Source organism: Lottia gigantea (assembly GCF_000327385.1).
Source record: "Lottia gigantea unplaced genomic scaffold LOTGIsca_41, whole genome shotgun sequence".
Taxonomy (NCBI): domain Eukaryota; kingdom Metazoa; phylum Mollusca; class Gastropoda; family Lottiidae; genus Lottia; species Lottia gigantea.
In genome coordinates, this window is record NW_008709421.1 from 303,911 (window position 1) to 324,079 (window position 20,169).

The 20,169-nt window shown below is 32.3% G+C and overlaps 1 protein-coding gene across 1 annotated transcript; it reads right to left on the minus strand.

Annotated features, from left to right (window-relative positions):
• Nucleotides 1-548: 548 nt before the first annotated feature.
• LOTGIDRAFT_122743 (hypothetical protein) lies at nucleotides 549-19,862 on the minus strand (the record flags this gene model as incomplete). The annotated part of the gene is made up of 5 exons (XM_009060200.1): nucleotides 549-721; nucleotides 1,028-1,263; nucleotides 18,533-18,683; nucleotides 18,990-19,172; nucleotides 19,625-19,862. Coding segments are annotated over 5 exons (981 nt in total), but the record flags the coding sequence as incomplete, so codon positions are not given.
• Between the last annotated feature and the right edge of the window lie 307 nt (nucleotides 19,863-20,169).

Here is a 20,169-nt window from a genome sequence, read left to right on the forward strand (position 1 = left end):
TCGTGTATTGAACGTTCTAATGCCATGTTAACTTGAAATTCACAGAGTTGGTCTGAAGAAAAGGCATCAGAAATACAGATTAGAATACATTTACTTCTATCCATTTGTTCTAATGTTTGTGTCACAGTTGGTTTATTTGGTGATGCGTCACGTCGAGGAAAGAAAACTGTTTTACCATCGTTTTCCAATATTGTAACCAAGTTTTCTCTAATATAAACTTCTTCACAACTGAGATCAGCACAGACTACATATATATCATATAGAAATCTCTGACCGTTTGAACTGAAATATTTCCTTCTGTGGAGATTCAAAACGTGAACAAAATACCGCAAACGCCATCTGTAGCGGTAAACGAGGGAAACCAATAAGATAAATCCGACCAATGTCAAACAAGTACTTATTATGATAGTGTTGGTGTTTTGAGAGAGAAGGCAGGACTTTTTCGTAATGTTAAAATCAGCCAAATGTACACTAGTGGAACAGTTATACAATTTCGGATAATACTTCACAATGTTTTTATTCATTTTCAGAAAGTTTAAAAACCACAATAGTTTGCAGTCACAAATAAATGGATTATAACTCAAGTTTAAAACTTCCAAATTTTCAGGCAAATCGTTTTCGTACACTCGGGTGATTTTGTTTCCATTCAAATAAAGAATTTTGAGTTTTTTCAAAGGTGCGAAAAAGTCGGGATTCACGCGCTTGATTCCGTTAAAACCGGCTCTCAAATCATATAGATCGTGTAGATAGTCGGATACCGCCAGAGGTAAAAATTCCAATTCAGTTCCACTTATGTCCAGATAAACCAGCCTACGAATCTTCTTCAACATCTTCTTCCATTGAGTGTAGCTCAATTTCTCAAGGTTATTGCCGGATATATCCAAGTGCGTTAACTTTGGGGTTGAAGCAAATATATACTCGGGATCTAGATTCGGATAGGAAAAATACAGACCGTTGTTTCTAATGAAAATACGTTCCAAACTTGTGCTGTTAAACGCGTACCTGTGTATGTAAGCTAAACTTGAACTATATTCCAATGACAACGTTCTCAAAGATGTTAAAGAGTTGAACATGTTATCGGGCAAGTAATGCATATTTGTCTGCGATATATTAAGACTTTCTAGATTTTTCAAACAATCGATATTTTCAGGTGTGATGTGAAATAAGCAATTTTTGTCCAGGTATAGATTTTTCAAGTTCGGAAAAATGGGTTCTTTCCCATTGCAAAATGACGGGACAGAGGTGATGTCATTACGAGTAAGTCTTAACAGGTTTAATTTTTTGGAATAAGTAAAATTGAATTCTTTGATGTAGTTGTTTGAAAAATTCAAGACTCTTAAGTATGGTAAAAACTCGAAAAGTTGGTTGGTGTGAACATAATTAAATTTGTTGTATTGAACATCTAAATGTTGTAATCTGGAATGTCTTAGCGGTTCAAACACTCGATCATCAAACTTGTCTAATGAAAGACGAGCTAAACTCAAACTTTGTATATACTTGTTGATATTCATTAAACCAATTGTTAGAGCCTCGTTAGTCAATGGATTCGAACTGAGATCTAGAAACGCTAGGTTCTTAAAAACCGAAAGAGAGCCATTTTCAATCGTTTTGATATCGTTGTAGGAAAAGTCCAGTCTGAAGGGTTCTTTATATGTGAGAGATTTGAAAAGATCCAAACTCAGATGTGTTAACGAGTTGTTCTTCATCCTCAGTGATTTAAATGTAAAATTTATATTCGGGATGATGGATAACCCCTGTGATGAGCAGTCGACAAGTTCTTCAATCTTGTAACAGGAACATACAATTTTGTACTGGTACCAAACACAGGGAACTGGAACATCAATGTCATGATTGCCGTAAGTAGGACCACATAGTGCTAAACTGGAGAGGATAATAATCCAAATATATGCCATGTTTTTCTTCTGCTAAACTATATCACCACACTTCTGAAGATTCTGGAAAACAACATTCGAAACCTTGAAACCTCTAAATTATTACAAAAATATTATACAATTCTGCATCAAACATAGTATTAATAATGAAAAGATTGTTTTGACCAATCATACTTGAGTCTCATAAACGGGATTTTTTTTAGCTAAGCCAATCAGTTAAGGTGTTCAAAGCTCACCATATATTTCAGCCTTCAAATCCATCTGTGTCCAGAATTATCCGCGTTTGAATGTCAAACGACTCGTCATTTTAAGATATTCTGTGATAGAAGATAGTTTACCAAGCAAAGTAATATACGCCCACTGGCAGCTTTGATTTTGAATAAAAAATATTTGGCAGTACAGTAACAATCATCGGAATGAAATATTCAATCTTCAGTCATTCACTTTTTAAACTTTTAGAGGCGATACTGAATAATATTGCCAAGTTTTGTCAGAATCCATCAAGAATCGTGCCTTTTAGTATTTACAAGCTAAAAATTGAAATTTTCAAGAACAAGGTCAATAATAACAAGGGTTCATCCATGGGTGGTAATGAACAATTTCACCAAAAAATCCGCCAAGAATTGTGCCTTCTAGAGTGTATAACAAGGACAATAACCCATATCAAATCTTTTTTCGATTTTTCAATAGGGTTCATCCTCGGGGGATAACAGACACTTACACCAAGTTTCATCAAAATCCGTCAATAAATGTGCCTCCTGGATTGCTTACTTATCTGAAAGTTTTAACTTTAGTTATCTTGCTGTTTACATGTAGAACGCCAAAAACTGGTTAAAATGATTACGTAATCATAGTTTGTATTATGCTCAGAGTTTAAACAGATATTGAATGATATAACCTACGTGCTCTTCTCCATGGTTTAAATAACAAACCACGAGCAATTTAATTTTAGGTAGGATAGATAGTTATCAACATAATATAAATCTGGTTTAAGTGGTTTAATCCGTTCTAATAACTACTTAATATACCTCAAATCAAAATAGACTGATCTAGATATTAGTTGCAAAAAGTGCGTCTCTAGACAATTATTATTGTATATGCTATGCAAATATACTCCCCAGTACATTTTATGATTAAAACAGACCGACAGCAACAATTAATCCTCAATTTTTTTTGAAAAATGTCGTCTAACATAGAAAATCACTTTCGGGTAATTTTTTATGTGGATGTTACCTTGCAAATATACGAGAGCAATTACTTATAAACTGCAATAATTGGAGAGTAAACCCTATTTCCCAAGCCCAGAGATCCCGAATGTGATTTGTCCATTTTATTAATTTCATATTCTCCACAGTTTGAAAAATTTACATAACTCAAAACACTTAAATAAGTGTAAGTCCTGTGTCTATGCTTTCTGTACAAAGTTACAACCTCTGATCCCTAGTCAATATTTTGGTCGATTTCCTTCTTCTGTACAAAGATGGTAAGATAGCCCCCGTTTCCACGAAGGCTTCCCTCCAGTGTGTGTCCCAAAACCGATGAGATGTGGAAGATAAAAACGAGTTCTCACGGTATATTCACCATGAACAACATTTTACATGTCGTGAGAATTACTGTTTCAACTATAGTATATAGTTACAGTGACCTAAATTCACATACACGTCTTATTTGCCTTCCCAATTACATTAATAATTTTTTTTTTATCTCAGTCGTACACGTTCAACCGTGCATAGACGAGGAACGGTGTCCAGTGTGGTGTACGATACAGTAGAAAATAGAAGAAGTGAATACACGGGGTATGTGTTCGGACATAGTGTGGACACGATTTGCTACTACTGTTTTCTCCTGTATCGATTTTACCGCACAGTTCACCGAAACGGCTGAAATAATAAGGTAAATGTTTACCTACGGTTCTGCCTTGCAATTCCGATTAAGAGATGTAAACAGGTCCGAGCACTGATCAGACGTAACTAAACTGTAAGAAAATCACGTCAGCTATTTATTCGCGTTGTTTATTCCAATGGTGAAAATACATGTGGGAAATTCCATATTTGATTTGAAATAATTTTTGCAGATTTGATTTACTTATTCGTGCGTAGAGATAACTATTTTTTTTATGATATTTCTAACGATAAGATGCCGAAAAAGGAAAACAGTTGTAGGAGGGTTTTTGATGCCCTAAATCCAGTGGTAAAGGTTTAGTCAATAAGTTCATTTGATTGCCTTGCCAATAGATCTGTAGATTTGTGAGTACATATTGCATCATCCTCTCTATTTTTAACTTTTGGGCAACGGTCTCTGTCTTTTGGGGGACGGGGGATCAAACTTCGCCAGAGAAAATTTTGAAATTCTTCCATGGACGATTGTGGATGGGGGTGGTAAGTAACCCCAATCGCCTCATAGTGCGGACGAATGTTGGCGAAATGCTATTCACTTTACCACTAGTCGCAAGGTCTTGAATGGTGACTGATATATTTTTACTGTATCTATTTTTACTTTATTGTCAAATAATTTACTCTTCAAATATAAAGTAGGGGAACTTTATTTTTAAGTTTTACCTGTAGAAATTTGGAGATATGTCCATCTATGTTGTTGATATGATAATGATGGTATTTTGAGAGTGTACTTAAACAGTTCCTTCGTAAGACTGTGTTTGTACGGTTATCTTTCTTGAAAGGCCTTTGGTGTAGAAAATAGACAGACAGACAGATAGATAATAATTATTGTGTTTATGTTGAATAGTAAAATAAGATTAAACGTTTTATTATAGGCAACATCATCGCTAAAACTAACACCACCACCATGACCATAAATAATAATATCAAAATTAATTGGCTTACAATTAAATGCAGAGGTAAAAATGGGACAAGATTTCGAAACAAAATAATGACCTGACATGCACATGTTTACATGTTTCTGTCAGTAGTGGCTGGGTAAAGTGATCGAATTAATCGATTATTGTCGCTAGGAATTAATATTTTCGATTATCGAATATTAAATTTCATAATCTATTATATGTCAAAGATATATTTTCTTGACTGTACCCGGTAACAAGTAGTTATCCATACATTCTACGTTTGATGAAAATCGGATAATAAATAAGAAAGTTGGTAAATTAAGTGGGGGGTATGCCTTTAATGTGCTTCTGTAAGCTCAAATTACAGTTATAACAGAGCTTATTTACTAACTGCACATAAAACATATTAAAAAAATATAAAAGGGCGGGTTTAAAATGAATATGGACTTTTGATTTAAATTAGATTTAACAAGTGTCGACAGGTTATTTACAAGGATTGTACAATAATAGCTCCATGTTAAGTGAATGCGAATTTGAATTTGCATGTCATGTCATGCTTGTTATATATCGTTGGAAAGCTCTCGGTGCGTACATTACGTTACCGGAAAGTTAAAATCGAAAACGAAATATGAAAAAACCCGAAGATAAATATTGCCTTAAACTTCCAGCCATATAAAACTCGACGTCATAAGAGTTCAAGGTCATGAGATAAAAGTAGTACTAGACCTTTCCATTTCATTCCATGGGGAAAGTGCGACCAAATTGAAAGGTCCCAAAAAAGACCTAAACACCCTACATTTCATAAATTCTTACACCAAAAAACACCTAAACATCCTACATTTCATAAATTCTTACACTAAAAACATCTTCAATCAATTCCTACATTCCACCAACCCCCGCCCCAAAAACCTATTCATTAAATTAAACGAAAAAAGCATATTAAACATACCCCTATATAAAATAACTTCCTTGTTTCGCTTAACATCCGGTTTTTTTTATAGCCTCGTTTTAAATAATGTTATTTATTTATTATTCTTCTAGAAGGAAGATAACTCTTTTTTGGAAAAAAAAAACAGACCACAATTTCTTCGTTAAATTAACTCATTTAAAAATAGGATGAGTTAAATTCTAAAACACGAACAACACAAATTCGAATATTAATCTTTTAATCAATATTTTCTCTAGGTTCAAAAATAATTCCAAAAGTAGCTAGCTTTGTTTCAAAAAACAAATCACTTATTTCATCCGCAGCGAAAGCCGTCGGTTCAATCGCGGAAGCGGGAAAGAGTATAAGCGACACAGTGAAACAATCTAACGAGTTGAAAGAATTACAACTAATAACAGATCTGCGAAACAGGAGATTAGAAGAAAGGAAAGGAAAAGGTTTTAGAGTTATCGGATAAAAATGATTGGCGCTCACGCTCCTAAAACTTATTTTGGTTCATGAGATATACAAAAATCATTGGGATCTCTTCCTGGATTTCCATGGGCAAAATATCCCGGAGAAAAGACATCAAAGAGGGAATGCAAAGGGCTCTAATCATAAAACTGTTAAAAGCAAAGATGAAATTGGGCATGAAATTAGCGGATGAAATTCATAAAGAATTTAGAAAAACTCAAAACTTTTTAAAAGTTAAAGTATTTGAAAAAAATGAAATATGGTCAGCCGATTTAATTAATATGCCAGTCGAAAGAGGATTTAAATATTGCTTAACAGTTATAGATTTGTATACGAGATATGCATGGGTTATTCCTTTGAAAAACAAACAGGATTATCAGTCAAACACGCATTTGAAACGATTATGAAACAATCTAACCGACATTCAGAAAAACTATGGGTAGATAAAGAAAGTGTATTTTATAACAAAAATATGAAATCTCTAGGATTTGAAATTTACAGCACGCATAATGAAGGTAAAGCTGTAGTTAATGAGAGATAAAATAGAACTTTAAATTATTCCAAAAGTTCACGGAATTGAAATCAAAAAATGGCTTAAAATATTACCAGAGGTTGTAGATGAATACAATAACAAAATTCATTCATCTATAGGTGTCATACCAACACAAGCCACAAATAATCCAAATATTATAAAGTCAATTAACGCACAACATAACTACGAACTACTAATGAAATAAAGAATTTAAGTATCAAACCCAAATTTAAAGTCGGAGATGGAGTTCGTATTTTCAAATATAAAAGAAAATCCGAAAAAGGTTACGTTGGATACTGGACAAACGAAATATTCATCGTTGATAAAGTAAACACCACTTCACCTCCGACATATGAATTAATCGATCAAGGCAAAGAACAAATCATAGGTAGGTTTTATCAAAACGAACATAAAAAAACTGACTTTTTAAAATGAATATGCTAGTATAAATTGTTTTATACCAAGCGATGGATACTGCTTTGTATAGTGCGTAAATCGTGTTTTGAACAAAGACTACACAAAAGAATTTCAATATTTCATCAACAGTTTTTCAAAATCAAACAGAAAAGGGGTTATGACAACTGCTAGAATCTGTGAATTCAATAAGAAATTTAATACTTATTTTCAAAATTTATATGCCCAAACAGACATTTTCAACCAAAGAAAGTATCCGAAGAAATATATTGGGTATTTTACTTACATAAATCACATTTCTGTCTCATTAGAAGAAATAACAAAACCTTAGGCATTACAGAAATAGAAGATAATTACGATGAAAACGTATGGAGAACTTGTAGAGATGATAATGCGGTAACACAAGTTTCACCTCTAAAACTAAACGTTTTTCCAACAATTCACGATGATTGTTTATACGCATGGGATTGCGAAACCTATAGCGAAAAAGAAACGAATAAAACCATTCCTTATTCTTGCACGTTAATTAATTTAGAAAGACTAAGATAAATGTTAGACAGAATAAAACATAACTTTCCAAATTTAAATCCCACTGATAGTGTTCCAGAAGAATTTTATAATAAATTAATGAATATAGTAGCACAAGAGCTCCTTTCACCCAAAACATACCTTTTCTGGTATAATTAAGTCACAAGTTTTACGATTTCGTCGAATTTGTACAAGATCTTCTGATTTCAACCAAGCCTGTACGATTGTTTTCTCAAAACTGAAAGAGCGTGGGTACTCTAAACGATTTTTATGAAACATAAAAAATTCCACCTTAGCACAGATAGAAGCTAAAAACAGACTTTATGCCGAAGTACCTCCAGGTTTAAGAAGTGCTCCATGTTTGTCCAGTAGATGCAAAAAATGTCCCTTTATACCAGAAACTCATTATTTTGTAAGCAACTCTACGAATAAAAGGTACCCGATCCAGGAACATCTAACATTAGAACATTCGAATGTAATATATTTAATTTCATGCAAGAAATGCCCCAAACAATATGTAGGAGAAACTAAGAATAATTTACGAGCTCGCTTTAATGCTCATAGGTCAGACATCAAATTAAAGAAAGACAAGCCTGTTTCTAATCATTTCAACCTCGACGACCATTCAATAGACGATCTCACCCTAATCCCAATTAAGCGTATAGAAATCGTCTTGCCCGAAGATGAAACTACCAAATTCCGTCAATCTAGGGAAGCCCATTGGATTGAGACATTGAATACAGCAAGACCTATAGGACTAAATATTCATCATATTGTAAGCATAGCACCCTTTGTTGTCCCGTTTAATACAACCAGCAATCGAGCAAGCAAGATAGTTCATGCCCACCTTAAGAGCCTTCAAGAGAAATTCCCCCATGTCTATAAGCAGAAAGATAGTTGCATATTCAAAAAATAAGAACTTAAATGATAATATTGTTCATAGTAAATTAAAAACAATCAGTACATAACAGATACTATACTTCTACTTTCTAATTTCAGATCAGAATAAGAACAGAAGAAAACCCAATATCAAGACCCTTAATCCTAATTTCTAAATAAAGTGTCTGCTCCACCCTAGGCCTGTACATTTGGGAGTATCTAATTAATTATTTGCAAAATATTAATTTCATATGTTCCTATCAACATGAAAATTTAGTTTGGCGGCATGGGGAAATTCATCTAATCTACCGATGAATTTGAGAAAGATCACTGATATCAATATTGCAAAATACACCGAAGATAATTGGGAAGACACGAATGGGAACCTTACGCTAAAAGAGATACGTTATGTCTTGGAGCTTGTTTGATAAAATATAACAAAGTTATGAAAGAAGTTGTATTTCAGAATATTTCCAATAATCTAACGGCTCCTTCTTTATCTTTAAAGGGTTGGTATTATTTGTATCATTACCATAAAGAAATGGTAGAAGAAGAATGGTATGAAACTACTAGAATGGTTCCAAAACACACCGAAAAAGAAAACGTAGAAAAAGTTTACTCACATACACACCCTTTTATAAGATATTTTATCAGACAATCCATTAAAGGAGGAAGAGTTTCGACTAACAGAAAATCATTTGAAACGAATAAAATGGATGAAATTTGTAATGTATTAAAGGAGTTTAGTGAAAGTGATAATATAATTGATTTATTTAAAGAATATAGTAAAAGTAAAAAAGATAAAACGGAAGTTAATTTAAAACTTAAAAAAAATGTACTAAACTAATGGCCTTTGACGCTTCCGCCATGTCTAATTTAGACAGCGAATATCCTAAAGCGGAGAGTGGTAGACCGTTTCTACCGGAAGAAAATAAAGAATTTGTTAAGCTCTTTAAAGAGCAGAAATTCAGACCTAGAACGGCTATTTAAAAAGTCTGGTTTGAATATCCTACTAACATGTTCTTCCAACCCATACCAGCTAAAGATAAAATTACTTTTACGAACAAAGAAGGTAATAAGGAAACTGGCACTAAAATCAGGTTCAGAAATGGTTTCTGTTCAGAAGTTTTAACATCGATTGATATTCAAGAAATAGTTAAAGCCTTTGGACGAATTATTAGAATATTAGATGGTATAGTATACGAAGAAAATTTTAAAACTCCACCATTTAGAGATTATATTTTAATTTTGAGAGATCTAAGAAATAAATATAAACGAGAAGGTAATATCGTAGATAGTAATTGCATGAAATTATTAGGTAATTCATTGTATGGTAAATCTATTCAGAAGGATATAACTACATCGGGACATTTATGGAGTGAAGCAACTTTAAAAGCCAACTTCGATTCACACGTCAAAAGCTATCCTAAAGTGAATGAGACTCAATATATCGTTGAGATAAATGAAGAAGAAAAAGAATTTGACTGTATACCTCCTAAATCTACACGACTAACACCTAGTCATTTGGGATCATTCGTATTAGCTCACAGTAAAAAAATAATGAATAATTTTATTCGCGTAATAGATGGATTTTATAAGCTGGAAATTTACTATACAGATACTGATAGTTTATACATTTCGTCTAGCAATTGGGATAAATTAAATGAAGCTGGATTGGTGTCCGAAAATGATTATTGTAAAGGAAAGAATGATTACGGCGATGGTGGAATTATATATGGTTTATATTTAGCGCCAAAAGTTAAATATAATATCATTCTAACTTCCGACGGTATTCTAAAAGAAAAGAAAACGTTTAAGGGTTACTCTAATAAGATAGCTGTAGAAGATTATATTCGATTAGCTAGTGGACATGATGTGACGAATGTATTTAAGAAACCATGGGAAAAAAGTTTCAGCAATGGAGTAGTTATTCCAAAGGATGATGATAAACAAATGAAAGTTTTCAGAAGTTATCTGAATCTCGTTAAGAGAAAAGCACCGGACGATGAAGGAATTATGTATCCTTATGGTGATAAAGATGAATTGAGTTTGGGTGAAAACTATGAATTTGATGATTTCGATTATCTAACTATTCAAGAAGAGAATGAAGAGTGTTTAATTACTCAATAACTTTTGTTTTAAATGAAGTGGAATAACAATTTCCTCGTTACCAAAATCTATAACCCTATTTTTACCATCTTTGATTTCCAGATTTATATCTTTAATCATAAAGGAATTAAGTGGTAAATATGTCGTTTGAAACGGTCTCTCTATAATTCTATATCCAGTCGGTACAGTGAATGTTGGAAGACTGAAAATAATCTGACGTTTGAATTTATTGAAAAATCCACCGTTTATCAAATTGCAATGTATATTTATCACATCGATATCATTCTCGATATTAGCTTTGTGTGGTGCTAAAGTGGATTGCGTGTATATTTGTTTATCAAATCCTAGTAACGCATTCAATGAATTTTCTACGTTGAAATCAACTATTATTTCGTAATATCAATTTTATTTTGTTCAGATTCAAATTACTTTCGAATTCAATATTGTTTAATGGCTACGTATTCGTAGCTTCCTGGTATAAACGTATGGTTTTGAATGTAACTCCATTATCTGTTGATATTTTTATTTGATTATTTTTTTCGTTGATATTTCTAATGGAATTGTAAACAGAGAAATACTTTAATCCTAATTCATATTCTTGATTGCGATCGAGTTCGTACTCATAATCTAGAGACAATTTAATGTCTGATTTATTTGAGGTGATAGTTGTTCTTTATTTGACATTTTTAATCACGCTTTTATAATCATTTTTATCTATAATACCCTTTTCTAGGAGTCTTTTTAATGTAATATTATTTGTAATCTATTAAGTAGTTCCTCGTTTTTGTCGGATAAGAACGTTATACCTTGTCCAGATACCATATTTTCGAATTCGTCTATTTCTTGTATGATTGGATAATCTTCTGCATAATCATCTAACTCCTCTTCATCTTGCTCAATAACTTTTGTTACATATAAATCAACTTCTTTCAATCTTCTTGTTTCGGGCCCCGTCTTTCTTATATAAGAGTATGATACTAAATCCTTATAATCGGCATAACCCGCCATTCATTAAACCTATTAATCCATCTGTTAATGTGTATATAAAATCTTTTGTATCGATTATAAATTCGGGGGAATTTGGCTTAAATCTTATTCTAAAATTATTAAACATTAGCCCCACTTCATCAATGATTGGTTTAATACTCTTTGGTAAATCTGGGCTAGGGTTTGAAAAAAGACGTTTTATATCATCAAAGGTCCTGATTATAATACCACCATATTCAATCGGTTTGGGGTATATGAGGTGTGGGTTCTAGAGCTAATTTCTTCTTAATATCCTCTTGGGATTTTAATATTGGATGAAATAGAGTTTGTAGATTTTCTGTTAATCCAAGTTGTTGAAATTTGTTATTTTCAACTTGGGTTTTTGTTTTATTCTTAGCTTGATATATTCTCTATTTCTTTTTAAAATATTATTCCAATTATCCATTTAAAAAAAAATAAAATTAACATATGTCGATCATAACTCTTTCACCGGCAGGTTTTCTAGTATTTACAAATACATATCCATGATCATCTGGGTTTCTCCATTGAGCTTTACAAACCTTTTTAAATATATCTCTATCCATTCCGTGATTTATCGACTGAATGATTTGAGATAAATCTTTATCATTTAATTCAAATGATAAAAAAGAATTTGCATTTTTTCTAATGAACATAGAATCCATCCCGTAAAAAGATTGGGATTGGTATATGCAGTGAGAGTTGTGATGTCTTCCTTTCGTGAAGAATTCTTGTTGAACAGCTTGATTTCTTTGCGCTACGCAGTCGTCAAACAAATTTAAGTTCTTTCGATTGCTATCAATATTAGACATGTCTAGATCATTAACATTTTCGTAAGAAAAACTTTTATATCCGTTGGATTGAAAGATGGATTCTTTGCTTTAATGTAGTTATCTATGATATCTTTTATTTCCACTTCTTCTTCGTTTTCTTCGTAATATTCTAAAGCTTTGAGAAATTGATAATAGGATTGCTCTGGTGTTGTTGTGTAGATATATAATGAATTGAAATCTAAAAGGTGTGATATTGTCAACATGTTACAAGTGATATGAGTTTTCCCAGAACCGGAACTACCGCAAATACACATGAGCATTGGGTTACTAGGAAATATTCCTGAATGTTTGAATTTCTTTCCCATTTTTCTGTTTTTTTATTTTGTTCCACAAATCACTCCATCTCCTTTATACTTTGAAAGATATATTCCTTCTCCAGTGCGTATGTTTTTTAAAAATATTCCATTACCCTTATGTTTGACTTTGACTTCTCCTGTGTCAATACTATCTACTAATTTATTTAATCATTGTTCTCTTGGTTTCTTCCCCAAATCTTTTTCCAATTCTTTAACTGTTTTCTAATATATCTGCCACTCCTGAACCTCGTGCTTCCTTTTCGATTGCTAAATTATGTCTGCGTTCTTCATCAGCTGCTTTCTTTGAGTTGACGGTTTTTGTTATTCCAACAGCCGTTGCAATACCACCAAATATCAAGGTAGGAGAGGTAAAAATCCACCTTCTTTTGCGTTCGCGTCAATTCTTTCTAAATCTATATCGTCTCTGACTTTACAATATTTATATTTATCAATAAGTTTTTTTTAGTTATGCTGATTTTTTTACCATTGAAAGTTATTACAGTTGGGGAAGCTGTTTCAACAGCTTCTATTATTTTCATAACTAAAGTTTCTGGTTTCATTTTTAAGGGTGTATTTTTTACTCAATTCTTATCATTCTTCTATCTGCTATTTTAATTAAACGTTTTGCTTCTTCCAATAATAAAAAAATACCCGGTCACATCTCCTTGTGGTTTTTCAATATGAATATTTATGTTGACTCCTGTTTTGAAAAGATCTTGGTGAACTGATAGATCAAAACAGAAGATGATGATAAGTGCAAAATCTACATATTCACTCTGAGGTGGATTTCCAAATAATTCACACGTTTTTTTAGTTTCTATACAATTCATTACGATCCTTTGTGGTTGGATTAATTGTTAAAGGTTGGTTAGGATAATTATCGTTGTTTAATCTTACTTGAACTTTATGGATTAAAGGATCTTGAGTTTGGTTCATTGCCACTCTGAAGACATTATTCGTTTGAGAATCTGGTAAGTTCTTGAAACCAACCATTAAATATCTTGCTGGTTTAATAGTGTTAGTGATTGGCCATGTGGTGAATTCTCCAGTTAAAGTCATGCTACCTACCGTATTACTATGAAGAAAAGCTATTTCAATTATCTTTAGTTAATGAGTTGAATATTCTCGTTTCTACTTCAATTGATGGTGTTATTACGGGTATGAAAAGTTGGAGTTATTTCTAATTTTGCATTTGAAGCATTCTCTCAAAAAAATATCTTATCATCGTTGATTTCTCTTTGTAGATGAATTTTATATGGTAACCCTATGGAAACCTTTCTGTGTTCCAACAGACCGAATAAAGGATATAATTTCCAATTTACGTAATTATCCCACCTATTATTCTCCACAACATTATTATACTGAAGTACTCGTTTTTCAAATCCATGATTAGCTGCTCGTGCTACTCTTTCTATTGTGTTTCGAGTAACAACTCTCACTCTAGCTAAATCAGCATCATTTGCAAGATTTCTTACCGGTTCTTTTAAAACACTTCCATCGCCAACATCGGGTATCCAATCTTTAGGATATAAAACTGTTTTCAACATTGTGTCGAATGCCCCAGGGTGTTTAATTGTTTCTATCGGATTTGAACCAGCTTCCAAAACCATCTCGCTAAATAAAAATGGAAAGAAATTGTTTTCTAACGTTGTACTAGTTTCTGGTACACGATTTTCATTGGGAGTTCAATCTTTTATTTTGAAATCGCATCTGCAATAAGCATCGGAAAGAAGCAACCAATTCGATAATGAATTTATTTCGAAGGTAATCTACCACTATCATTCAACTGGGATTTAGAACCAACAGTCGGTGAGATGATAATATAATCCTCTTTTTTCTTGTTAAATGAATAACGAATCGGATCGTATAATTTAAAGATTGGATCTAGTATTTTATTTGCCATTTTTAAGGTTTACAAATTGAGTAGAAAATTGTGGTCTGTTTTTTTTTTCTCCAAAACAAGAGTTATCTTCCTTCTAGAAGTTTCTACATTATTATAACCGGATGTTAAGCGAAACAAGGAAGTTATTTTATATAAGGGTATTTTTAATATGCTTTTTTCGTAAAATTTAATGAAATTTAGGGTGAATAGGTCCCTTTTTGGGGTGGGGGTTGATGGAATGTTGGAATTGATTGAAGGTGCTTTTGGTGTAGGAATTTATGAAATGTAGGATGTTTAGGTGTTGTTTGGTGTAAGAATTTATGAAATGTAGGGTGTTTAGGTCTTTTTTGGGACCTTTCAATTTGGTCACTCCCCATGGAGCAAAAGAGCTGCTAAAATTGAAAAAAGCGTCTTGTCTCTCGTGAGGGGACTAGTCTGGAAAATTTTCCTATGTGGGTTGGCCCATACATTAGCTCTTTCGTATGCCACTGTCCAATATAATTATGTAAATTCTAACTAGATTGTAATTTAAGTATAATAGAAATATAAATGGTAAAGAGTTACTCCCCTTAAACTTTGAATCAAATTATCATAAATATTGTATCATTCGAAGCTAAGCCACTTTACCACAGTCTTAACAACCGGCCTATGAAACTGGATTGAATACAACATATTTTCGAAAACTGGTTTTAGGCGGACATATTTTGTTAATGTTGGTGAAACTTTAAAACGCTTGCAATATTTTTTATTAGCCCTGGAAAATCTAGTAATTTCCCCATAAATTTTGCTAGTTTTGCTTTGACATTTTGTCCTTTCTCGATTTTCTAATGTGGGATGACCCAAACATTAGCTCCTATACGCCACTGTCTAAATGTTCAATATAATTATGTAAATTCCAACCAGATTGTGATTTAAGTAGGATACAAATATAAATGGTAAAGAGTTGCTTCCCTTGAACTTTGAATCAAATTATCATATTGTATCATTCAAAGCTGAGACACTTTACTAGTATTATCTTAACCATCGGCCTATGAAACAAGAGTTGCATACAGTATATTTTCAAAAACTGTTTTTAGGCGCACAGATTTTGATTAAGTTGGTGAAACTTAAAAACGCTTGTAGTATTTTTTTATTAGCCCTGGAAAAACAAGTAATTCCCTCATAATTTTTGCTAGTTTTGCTTTGACCGATTCCGACATTTTGTCCATTGTGGATTTTCTAATGTGGGATGGTCCAAACATTAGCTCCCATACGCCACTGTCGAAATGTTCAATATAATTAAGTCAATTTCGACCAGATTGTGATTTAATTAAGTATGATACAAATATAAATGGTAAAGAGTTGCTTCCCTTGAACTTTGAGCCAAATTATCATAAATACTGTATCATTGGAAGCTAAGCCATATTACCAGCCTTATCTTAACCATCGGCCTATGAAACAGTTGCATACAACATATTTTCAAAAACTGTTTTTAGGCGGACAGATTTTGTTGGTGAAACTCTAAAACGCTTGCAGTATTTTTTTTTATTAGCCCTGGAAGAACAAGTAATTCCCTCATAATTTTTGCTAGTTTTGCTTATGGTATTTGGTAATGTAGTCGATAGAAGTGGTTAGCGTCCATTGTCTTAAAAAAATAGTTCCTAACAATTTCAGTGAAAAAGAATGTTATATCATAAACCAACTTATAAAAATCTCCACTTTTTTTATGTAATAAAAGGTAACGTCAAATATCGATACACGACGTCGCACTACGATGTGCGTATCACGGCATGTCGTATCTCGATTCACCGATATATCGTGCCAGCACTATGTCATACATAGCGATTTGACAATTAGTTGGTTTAAAAACTTCAGCACCTAGTTAATAATATCTTATAGAAGAAGATTGTCGTTAAATTTATTTCTTCGCAATGTTAGGGAATGGTGTCATTAAAATATAGAGTATTGGAAAGATTATGATAGTTCGTCTTTTTCTGGGATTGATTTGGGATCTTGGATATATATATATATAAATAGTCTTCAGAAGTACTAAAATTAAACAAACATAGGAAAATCCCTTCAAATATACCTCAATCTAGACATTTCAATTTCTATACGTGTTTTGTTAAAAAAGGAAACGTATCAACAAAAACTCCAGCCGTTTACCAAGGTACTTTCATGTACTTTTCTTAAAGACGATAGTAATTTAGTTCAAAAAGAAAACTTGAGAATCAATAAGGTCAGGAATAAACAATTTTATTTTGTTCAAAGTTATATTGTGTGGAAAACGAAAAGCTACGGATGGTTCATTTTTCACATAAATTTAATCACACACGGAAACTATTGCTTTAAAGAAACATATATACGATTGAATTCTGCCTGAACTGATAACTCGTTTCCTGTGCCGAGCGGTTGTCCTTATTCATAAAGAAATAGTTAAAAAAAAAACTTTATTTTAGCAACCAATTTTCATTAGTTCCCACTTAACTACAAATTAAACTGCAAAGTATCATACAAATAAACAAAAACAAAAAACAATATCATGGATAATTTAAGAAAATATAGAAAACTAATATTAAAGGGATTGTAAAGAGGTTTTCTAAACTCTTTAGAACTAACGTTTTATGACGTCACTAGAAGGGATCTACCGGAAGCTACTATTAATATATATGCAGTTCCCCTCTAGTGGCGTCATAAAACCGTTAGTTTTAGTGGAATTGCAAGAACAACAATTGTCGGAATGAAAATTTGAATTGTGCAAATTGATACTATGAGTGTCCCCGCTATACATAAAAAGTTAACAAAACTTAAGAATCCCTTTAATAAAATATATGCGGGTATGCTAATTTAAATAAAATGGCGACAGAAGAATGGTTATAAAATTCAACAGGAACAAACTTCATCAGTATTAGTTTAAATGTATATAAATGTAAGAAGGATATCGTTATGAAATACTTCCTCATTTATGACTGATTTAATACTTGCTCATACAAAAAAGTTCGTCACCTGCTACCAATAATACATGTTATTTCGGGTTTTAATTTTGCGGTTTAGTACCTGGATTAATTATTCATTAACCGATTAATTGTTGGTAATCCGTTGAGGACGTTAGAGTAAATATGACAAATGTCGTGACTGCAACAAAAGGTTGAACGAAACTCTTATCATGGCTAAGTTTTACTCTCTCCATGATCAATGAACCTCTGATATACAGATTGTGTGCATTAAGACATGATAAATAAATTAAGAATCTATGCAATATATTCATTAAATTTTCTCCAAAACAAAGCATTTGCCTCACCTTCTTCATTCCAGAGAAGATAATTTTGATGTGTCCTTAATAAATGATTGATTGTTTTATTGACATTATCAGGAGAAAGTTCTTCTAAAATAACAACAATAACTGTACAATCTCTATCGTGTATTGAACGTTCTAATGCCATGTTAACTTGAAATTCACAGAGTTGGTCTGAAGAAAAGGCATCAGAAATACAGATTAGAATACATTTACTTCTATCCATTTGTTCTAATGTTTCTGTCACAGTTGGTTTATTTGGTGATGCGTCACGTCGAGGAAAGAAAACTGTTTTACCATCGTTTTCCAATATTGTAACCAATTTTTCTCTAATATATACTTCTTCACAGCTGATATCAGCACAGACTACATATATATCATATAGAAATATCTGACCGTTTGAACTGAAATATTTCCTTCTGTGGAGATTCAAAACGTGAACAAAATACCGCAAACGCCATCTGTAGTGGTAAACGACAGAAAATCCCAATACTAAACACACCAAACCTAAGGAAGTACTCATAATAATGTTGTTAATTTTCTGGCTAAAGAGGCAAGATTTAATTGTGATTCTAAAATCAGCGAGTGGCTTCTCATTTTCACATAAATACAGTCGCGGATAGTAGGGGAAAATTTGGGGATTTTTCTCAATGAAGTTCTTAAACCAAAGTAATCTACAGTCACAAACAAACGGGTTAAAGGCTAAATTGATGATTTCTAAAGATTTAGGAAGGTCGCCCTCGTTGATTTTTGATAGTTTGTTGTCGTTTAGATAGAGCTGTAGCAGTTTCTTCAATGGTGACAAATAATTCGCTGGGATTTTGGTAATTCCATTGTATTCAGCTCTAAAATCATTCAGATTGTGTAGATACCCGGGAACGACTTCTGGGAGCTTTTCGATCTCTCCCATGCTAATACCCAAGAACAATAACTTCGGCACACATTTTAGCATTTCTGTCCAATCACGTTCAGACATCTTGCCCAAAATATTGTCAGAAATGTCCAAGTATTTTAAATTCGGAGTGTTGGCTAAAATTGACCGTGGGTTAACATAAGGTTCATAAAAAAATAATTTGTTGCTGCGAATGAAGAGAGTGTCCAAACTAGAACTGTTGAAAGCTAAAGGGTGTATACTCTTCAGACTATCACTATGTTCAATATACAATCTTCTCAGTGAAGTTAATTTGCTAAACAGATTATTTGGTATAATCTCCATGTGCAATTCAGATATATTCAGGTATTTGAGTTTCTTGAGGCAATCTATTCTGCTACTAGCAATTTTGTATATGCAATTTCTGTCGATATAAAGTTTCTGTAGATTTGGAAATAAAGCTTTACTCTGTTCACAAAACTGGGAAACTTAGTTAAGTGGTTTCCTGATAATCTGAATGTGGTCAAAGTTGTAGAGGGCGATAATGTCATATACTCGATATGATTATTCGAAAAATTTAGTTCTTTCAAATGTGGTAAATGCGTAAACATTTTGTCCATGAAGACCATTTTGAAATTGTTATAGCGTAAGCTTAATTTCTGTAATATGGTGTGTTTTAATGGTTTGAATAAACCCGCTTCAAAACGTTGAAGACTCAAATTCGACAGACCTATTTGATGAAGAGACTTCGATATATTCCACAATCCGTTCCTCAATACCGAATTATTAATTGGGTTTGAGCTCAAATCCAAAAATGTCAAGTTTTTAAACACTGATAGAGAGTTTTCTTCAATATAGCTGATTTCGTTTTCGGAAAAGTTTAATTCGTAGACACCTTTTGTATGAACAGAACTGAACATAAAACTGTTTAAGTGTCTAAGTGCATTATTACTGAAGTCTAGTACTTTATATTTGAATTTAATTTGTGGGATTTTTTTTAATCCTTGTGAAGAACAATTCACATAAGTTTTATTCCTGGTACAATAACAAACTGTTCTGTTCCCACTGTTCACACACGGTTCAGAGATTTCAGAATTCGTTGTAGAAAATATGTAGGTTGCTAGAATGAGCAACAGGAAGTATTTCAGCATTGTGATTTTTTATCGCTTTATCTCCAGAGATAATTTCTTGTTCCTGTAACATAAAATATAATCAAATTTTCATTTTATGTATTTACATTCATTTTATGTATATACATCTACTTATTATTTTATTTCTTTGATGTATATACATTTATCGTAAGTATATTTACATTCATTTTATGTATATACATCTTATTCATTTATTTATTAGATGTATTTACATTTATCTTAGGTATATTTACATTCATGTTATGTATATACATCTACTTATTCATTTATTTATTAGATGTATATACATTTATCTTAAGTATATTTA